The sequence below is a fragment of the Lactuca sativa genome, chromosome 8 (genome assembly GCF_002870075.4).
Source record: "Lactuca sativa cultivar Salinas chromosome 8, Lsat_Salinas_v11, whole genome shotgun sequence".
NCBI classification, from domain to species: domain Eukaryota; kingdom Viridiplantae; phylum Streptophyta; class Magnoliopsida; order Asterales; family Asteraceae; genus Lactuca; species Lactuca sativa.
This window is the reverse complement of record NC_056630.2, coordinates 16271340-16279426: the sequence shown is the minus strand read 5'-3', so window position 1 is coordinate 16279426 and position 8087 is coordinate 16271340. Positions and strand designations below refer to the sequence as shown.

At 32.4% G+C, this 8087-nt stretch overlaps 2 protein-coding genes across 3 annotated transcripts; both read left to right on the top strand.

Annotated features, from left to right (window-relative positions):
• Nucleotides 1-1298: 1298 nt before the first annotated feature.
• On the top strand, nt 1299-3338 carry LOC128127594 (uncharacterized). Of its 2 annotated transcripts, XR_008225490.1 has the most exons (3): nt 1299-1398; nt 2139-3198; nt 3279-3338. XR_008225490.1 is itself a non-coding variant. In XM_052766219.1 (2 exons), the coding sequence occupies exons 1-2, from the start codon at nt 1366-1368 to the stop codon at nt 2772-2774; spliced, it is 669 nt and encodes a 222-aa protein (XP_052622179.1). In that variant the 5' UTR covers nt 1299-1365; the 3' UTR covers nt 2775-3277. The 2 variants fall into 2 exon arrangements, 1 of the variants encoding a protein (XP_052622179.1); XM_052766219.1 differs by lacking the exon at nt 3279-3338 and having other exon boundaries at nt 2139-3277.
• Nucleotides 3339-4697: 1359 nt separating this feature from the next.
• Nucleotides 4698-5585, top strand: LOC111898878 (uncharacterized). Its single transcript, XM_052766868.1, has 2 exons — nt 4698-4897; nt 5014-5585. Exons 1-2 carry the CDS (start codon nt 4745-4747, stop codon nt 5425-5427), a joined length of 567 nt encoding a protein of 188 aa, XP_052622828.1. The 5' UTR covers nt 4698-4744; the 3' UTR covers nt 5428-5585.
• The last annotated feature ends 2502 nt before the right edge of the window (nt 5586-8087 follow it).

Here is an 8087-nt window from a genome sequence, read left to right as displayed (position 1 = left end):
ATAGTTCTTCTACTCCTATAATTTTTTATCGTCTTCTAGGTAGATTGAGTGTAGAATAGGTTGAGGGTTGTAGTAAGATTGGTTATATAGAGTTATTGAGTGATTTGTAGTGAGTTTTACTTTGTAAGTCACTTTCAAACCAACTAGTTCTTATTCTATTCTAAAAGAATTGTTGATGTTGATTATTTGTGTTTTGTTCAACTATTATTCTTAAATAGGGCTCCATTATACACATTATTTGGTATGAAACATTCTTACGACAAGTCAACAAAAGTTTTATTAATTATATTTAATCACCAACAATACCACACTATGTCACCACCACCACTATTTGTCATAAAAGCCTTCATATTTACACAAGCACACTCTCTAACCACCACCATTTGCCACCAACAACACCATCTTCACCACAAAACATCGGTAGCCCCCATCAATACCATTTCCGACCTAGCTTCTGCATTATTCATCTCTGAGCCACCATCATCACCATCGTCCACATATTGTTCTTTCTAGGCCACATATATAATGGAGCTCTATTTATGAACTCTATTTAGATGGTATTTTTATGATTGTAATAATGATATTTATTAATGAGAATTACAAAAAAAAAATCCTAAAAATAATATATAAATTATAATTATTGTGTTTCTTAATAAAAAAAAATATGAGTTTTTTAGTGAAAGGGATCTAGATGGTATCTTTATTTTATGTTTTAATAAATAAATACAAGTTTTATTCAAATAAATTTATATTTATATATATATATATATATATATATATATATATATATATATATATATATATATATATATATATATATATATATATATATATATATATATAAACTCTATAAAAGTCCTTAAACTTTAATCTTGTTAATGAAAAAGTCATACATTTTCTTTTTGCAATTTAATCCTTGAAACCTTACTAATCGGGTACAAGGGTTATTTTGAAAAAGTTTATTTGTTATGTAACATCCTAAAAATAATGACATAAAATTTTCATTTCTAGATTAATAAAGAGAAAATGACAAAAATAGCCAATTATATTAATTGCATTACAAAAATAGCCAAAAAAAATCGGGATTACAAATTTAACCACCCATTTCGCAGGTGAGAAGGCCCCATCTGCGAAATGGGCATCTCATCTGCGAAAGTACAAGTGCCTGAAGCACAGCTGTGCTTCAGGCACTTGTACTTTCGCAGATGAGATGCCCATTTCGCAGATGGGGCCTTCTCACCTGCGAAATGAGTGTCTTTTAGGTATAAAAACGTTTTTTTTTTTTTTTCATTTTCACCATTCTCTACACAAAAACTCTCTCTAACTTTGGGCTTCTCTCGGAATTTTGGCTAGTTTTTGAAGAAAATGGAGGATTATGTCAACAATCCCGCAAATATGGTTAGATTTTAACTCTTTTAATGTTTAAAGTTATTTTTTTTTATCAATTGTTGTATTATTTAGTGTTAAAAAAGGGTAATTTTGTTGTGTTTGATAGTTTTAGTATATTTTTAGTATACTTGAAGTTTAAATGCAAGTAGAGACAAGTAGAGACTGCGTGGATAATGTTTACAATTTGTTATTTTTGTAGTTTTTTTAGTTGTTGTATAACCTGAAATGTTGTAAATTTTTATCCTATAATTGTTTATATAAACTGTATATATATTTGTCGTATAACATTTATAAGTTGAAAATTTGTCGTATATATATTGTTAGAAATTGTTTTTATTTGTCGTATAAGTTGAAAAATTTGTATAAAGTAGTCGTATAACTTGCAAAATTGTTAGTTTGGTTGTCGTTTTATTTTTAAATTTTTTTGTTTATATGGTTATGGTTATATAATGTTAGTTTTAATTAGAAAGATAAAAATTGTTTATATATTTGTCGTTTAAGTTGAAAATTTGTTTAAGTTGAAAATATGTTTAAGTTGAAAATATTTATATAATTATGTATGATATTGTGATCTATCGTAAATATATTTGTTGTATAACTTGGAAAATTGTTTATATATGTGTATGTTATTGTTTTTTATCGGAAATATATATATTAGTAATTAAGAAAGTATTTGCAGTTCGTAATATATTTAAAAAAAAGTATATTTTTTAGTTATCTAATTTGTTTTTGTGTTTTTTTTTTTGCAGCATGATTTTAGTTTAATGAATACGAAAGCCTTTGCGAACCTAAAAGGCTCTGGCGGTAACATATGGGAAGTCTTTGAAGTTTTAGATGATGCCCGACGTGCTATTTTCAGAAATACCGTCTTTGGCTATTTTATTGATGTCCCTCGTTTACAAGGGGACGCTTTATTGTTTCATAAAATGTTCCTTCATCAGATCCGGCCGGACCCTGTTTTATCTCCAGATGGAATAAAACGTTTATATTTTCGAGTAGGCAATACCAAAATGGTTTATGGGCCGGAAGAGTTTTGTTTGATTACCGGCTTCAATTTTGGGGAGTATCCAAAAAACATTGGGAGAAAAGGGTCGGAAAAATTAATAAGCAGTAAAAAAAGATGTTTACTGCGTGAACGGCTATTTCCGGACCATACTAATAGTTCGGTGAAAATCGGCGACCTGAAAAGTTTAATTTTAAATCAAACATTCCTAGCACTTGACGACCTTGATGCAGTTAGAGTATGTTTGATATACATTTTGTGTGAAGGTTTTTTGGGCAAAGAAGTTAACGATCGGGTGCCACAAGATTGGTTTTTTTTGGCTGAGAATTTGGATCTCTGGAATAGGTATATTTTCTTTACGTTAAAAGTTCTATTTTATTAAAGTTATAATTTATATAATAATGAATTTTGTTTTTTTTGTTTTGTTAGCTTCGCTTGGGGTAGCTATCTATGGGATTTTACTTATGTTGACCTTGAGGATACGTGGAGTAAGATACATCATTATTTATCACTTCCTCAGCGTGGTCAAACTTTAAAGTATTCCGTCTCATGATTTACGGCTCCAATTAGGGTATAAAAATTTTCTTATATTTATATTGTTTTATTGTTATCTTTTTTATTTTAATTTTAACTTTTATTACTGTTATTGTACAAAATTGTAGATATGGATATATGAGATGATTCCGGCTGTTCGTGCATGTGGATTTGCATTGAGAAAAAATAAAGACTTGCCTCGGATGAAAAGATGGAGCGGAACAAAAAAATTGAAATGGGTTGACGTGAACAAGATTTGGTCAAAGATGCAGGTTTAAAAATATTTCGTTTATTATTAATAAAGTTGATTATTATAGTTTTATATGCATTTTTAATATGTTTAATTTTTTAGGAGGGGCTACCACCAAGACAAAACATGTTACCGGGTGATGGTGAGATGACATCTTTTTATTATATGTCATTTCAAGAGTATGTATATGGTGAAGGGAAAGCAGTTCCATCCCCAGTACGAGACCATTTTAGGAGACAAGACGAATCTTCGTCTAGTATGTCGTCCAGTGGTCGCTCTCATGGTAGAGGTCGGGGCAGTGGGAAACACAAGCTAGACGAGTTGTTGAAACGGGTACATGCACTGGAGCAGCATGTGTTTATGAACCGACAACCTAAAGAGGTTTTTGTTGAAGAAGTGAATAATGACCAATTTTGGAACGACATTTTTTTTGATGATACGACAGTGTCACAAAGAAATTATGATGAACAGGTTAGTTACACGCTACATTATTTATTAAATTTTATTAACATATATGAATACCTGTGTTCATATTTTATATTTGAAAATATAGGTTGTGCAAGATGAAGTGATGAATAAAAACAATACAACTCAAAATGTTTTTGGTGATACTCAAGACAACAAGGTTGTTATAGATGTTACCTTTACGATTTTAATAATTACTTTTTAATAAAGTGTCTTTCGTTATTAAGTAAAAAGTTATATTTTTAATGTAGGTGTTGGAGGAGAGTAATCAGTATGCGGGGAACAAATTTGATGATGATGTGTTTGATGTAAACGATTATAGTGAAGTTAAAGAGGTTATTATAGTTACATTAATATTATATTAATATTTTGTTTATTTAGATATTATTGCTTATTAAATTATGTGTATTTCGTTATTAAGTATAAAGTATTATCTTTAATGTAGGAGTGGGAGGAGAGGAATGACAATGCAGGGAACAAATTTGATGATAATGTGCCGGATGAAGACGAACTAATAATAACGGGAAATGTAGATTTTTTTCATGATGATGATGATGACAAAGAAGTTACACCCGATAAACCTAGGAGTCGAAAACCATCACAATTTTTATGCACTCCTTACACCGAGGTATTCGTTTTATTTATAAACTGATGATTTTATGTTTATGTGAATTATCTATGTTTATGTGAATTATCTGAAAGATATACATTTAAACATACGAATATTGTTTTTAGTTGCACACGACACCGAAACAAAAAAGAAGAACAAAAAAGAAGGTTGGTACGAAATCAACATGCCCCGTTCCTCCTCCAGTTTTTGGTGTTGCTCATGACTTCTCCATGTTGCGCCTGCAACCTTACGTAGCAGGCGGTGAGGATGTCATCCAAAATTATGTATTGCATTCATACGATGTGCAGCATCGTTTGTTTAATTTCGTGTTAGATAGAGATTTTTGGAGCTCATTGTTTGGGCATACACACGACAGATGGTTGGAGTCAGCGGTAAATAAATTGTTAATTAATTCTTTTAAAAGTTAATTGTTTTTTAGTCAATAACAAAAGTATCATGTGTGCAGCATATAACCATTTGGTACCGACTTTTGATGGAGAGACGGTTTGAGAGCGACCGACATACAATAATGCCTCCAAATTTTTTTGTTTCTCATGCTTTGGAAGAAGGACAGGACTGGAGGGCGTTTATGGCTGGTATTGCTACATACCCTAACTTCATGGTTGCTTGGTGGGATGTTGATACGGTAAACTTAATAGTTTATATTGAAAATAATATCGTTTTTTTGTTATGTTTTTGTATTGTGATGTTTTTGTATTGTGATGTAAATAAACATAATTTTATTTTCTGATCCTTATACAGGTCTTATTGCCGATTCATTCATCCCCTAATCATTGGCTATTTGGGGAACTACGATTAGCGTCAATGGAAGTGCATATTTATGACAGTCTTGGTAGAGGTGCTTATGAAAAATTCCAATCCGAAGGAATCTTTTCCAAATTTGAACGTCGGGTGGCAAATTATTTGGACAAGATTAAGTATTGGGCGCGGAGGAACATCCCAAGGATTCCATTGAATATGCAATTCATTTATGAAGAAAACGTTCCCCAACAAAGTAGTCATTTGGGAGATTGCGGTGTTTTTCTTTGTATGTTTATGGAGCAATTGGTTTCAGGTCAACCAATACGTGTTCTTATTGACCCAAAGAACGCAGCTTTAGAGTTCCGTCTCCGGATGGCAAAAATTATTTGGGGGTCTAGTCTTGCTCCTCTGTAGTTGGATTATATAAATGTATATACAAATTAATGTTGGATTTCATTATTAGTTTATCTTTAGAGTTTACTCAACGGATGACAAAAAATATAACGTTACGACAATTACCACAATTTAATGACCTACTAATTACTTATCAATAAATTCAAAACATAAGAACGACCACAACATTTGTTTTAACGTTACAAATACAACAATTTATTGACCTAACAACTTCAAAACCATAAAAACAATATTGAAAAGCTTACAACTTGTAAACAAGAACTGCCAAGAACAACACCCAACTACAAACCAACGCTATCTTTAACTTCTTATTTTCTGATTGAAAGAGCTTATTAGCGTTAGCTACTTTAGCTATTACCATAGAAGATTGGTCCTTCTCTTCATCAACCCAACTGATAAACCCGCATTTTGGTCCCTGTTAAATTTAATATCCACAGTAAGAAAATTAATTTGTGTCATGTAAACACGAGGGTTTAAATTTGAATGACGGTAAGAACATGATACCAAATACGGGCAAGCGTAGAACAATCTTCCTGGGTTTTTAGCTGTACCCGAAATCCTAACGATACGTTCTCCTCCACAATTGCAGTATGCCATTAGCCTTCTTATTCTTTTAAATCGGAGTTACTTTCTCAGTTAAATTTTTTTCATAATGAGTGACACCCATTTATAGAATAAATCATATTACGGACAATTCTTTTTGACTATGAAATAAACTGGTTTGACTATGAATTCATAAAAGTTCAACTATGAAATGCAGACAAGTACATTCTGTAGTATTGTCATGTCGGTCAGTGAAATTTGACTATGAAATGAACTGGTTTGACTATGAATTCAAAATGTTCAACTACGAATTTAAAGGGTTAAACTATGAATTTTGATCAGTAGAGATACAATATCTTCTATTTATAATTCCATTTGTGTGATCATTGTAGAGCACAATTATCGGTATTGAAAATGAGTAGTCACAGCCAAAGAACCTTTTCTCAACTACCAATTTTCTTGCATAACCTTCAAAGAACAAATCCTAATACCTTCACAGCCATTAAGAAAACCGATAACAACCGCTTTCAATTCTGTTTTGTGGCTTTAGGTTGCGTGGTATAACATACTTCTTTTATTGAGTTATACAATATTTCATGGTAATCTATGTCGATTAGTTCTTACATAACACTAATATGTCTTCGTTTTTATGTAGATTCGTACCTTCCTTAGGTGCATGATACCGCTGATATATGTAGGTTATTTACCCCTTCTTGGGAGCTTTCTGACAACAATGTACTTCGCAGTGGCTTTAGATGGAAATCATGAGCCACTACTCTTAGCACTTGGTTTGGGAACCTTACAGTGTGAAGAATCATGGAGATGGTTCATGATGAGGTTAAGAGATTGTTTAGGTGAGGACACAGAGGTTGGTTTCATAAGCAACATGTGCGATAACATAGACTTTGGTGTTGACAGTGCCTACCCGGATTCCTATCATGGATATTGTCCTAAAGATATAGCTCGAAAGATACGTGAGTCTATCGGACATAACAATACGGAAGTCGAATCGTTGTTTTGGAAGTCATGCAATGCATATAGCGTTGATGATTTTTACTTGTGTTTCGAAAGGTTGCAAAGTACATGTAGGCAACCACCTTTCTGCACCTTGCTTATGAGTCCAATTTACTGGCTTGACGATATACCGATTTCAAAATGGACAAGAGCATTTTTCCCAAAAATACGTTACAATGTTAAATCGATTGACGTCCCTGAAATTTTGCAAATTATATCCTCACGTGAGTTTCCTATAACAACGATAATTGAGTTAACCACCACGTCGATAAAATCAAAGTATGTTGAGCGGGCCGAACTGGCTGGTAAGGGAGATTGTTATGTTTTGTTTTTTTTATTGTGCTGCTATTTTTATTAAAATATCAAATTTTACAGGGAGGTTGTCTGGTGGGTTGACCCCTTACGTTGAGAGTAAGGTTCAAAAAAGTCTCAGCAAGTCTTACAATTGTAATGCAAAATGTTTGTATGGGGATACATTTGAAGTCCATGACACTTTTGCCACCAACAACGTACAACTTGAACGAAGGGTATGTAGTTGTGGTAAATGGCAAAAAAGCGGTATACCATGTGGTCACGCTATAGCATGTCTAAGAACCCGTACATCTGAGTCCATTCAGAGAATGGTTGAATACAAGTTCACTAATTATGTGTATCGAGTTGCATATGGATCTGAGTTGGTGAATGGTATACCATCATATGAGCATTGGGAAATACCAAATGAAACGGTGGTCCTGTTACCTCCCTCAATGCAGTAGTTATTCATGTAGCACATTTATGTTTTATGTAGTATTATGTATTAGTTTTTTATGTACTCCGTTTTTATTTTACTGCTGTGTTACGTATTAGTTATCCATGTACCCAGTTTATTTTTTATGTCGTATTATGTGTTAGTTATTTATGTACCCCGGTTTTATTTTATTGCTTTCTAAATATTGGCTATTGAGGGAACAACATACATTAAAAGAAATGGACGTTTATTAAATAGTAACGACTAGACACATACAACAAAAAGACTCCTTACTTTCCTGGTGCAATGAGTTGTCAACTCAAACAACAATGTATTGTGTTGTCATTCAACTGGGGATGAATTGTCAACTCGAACA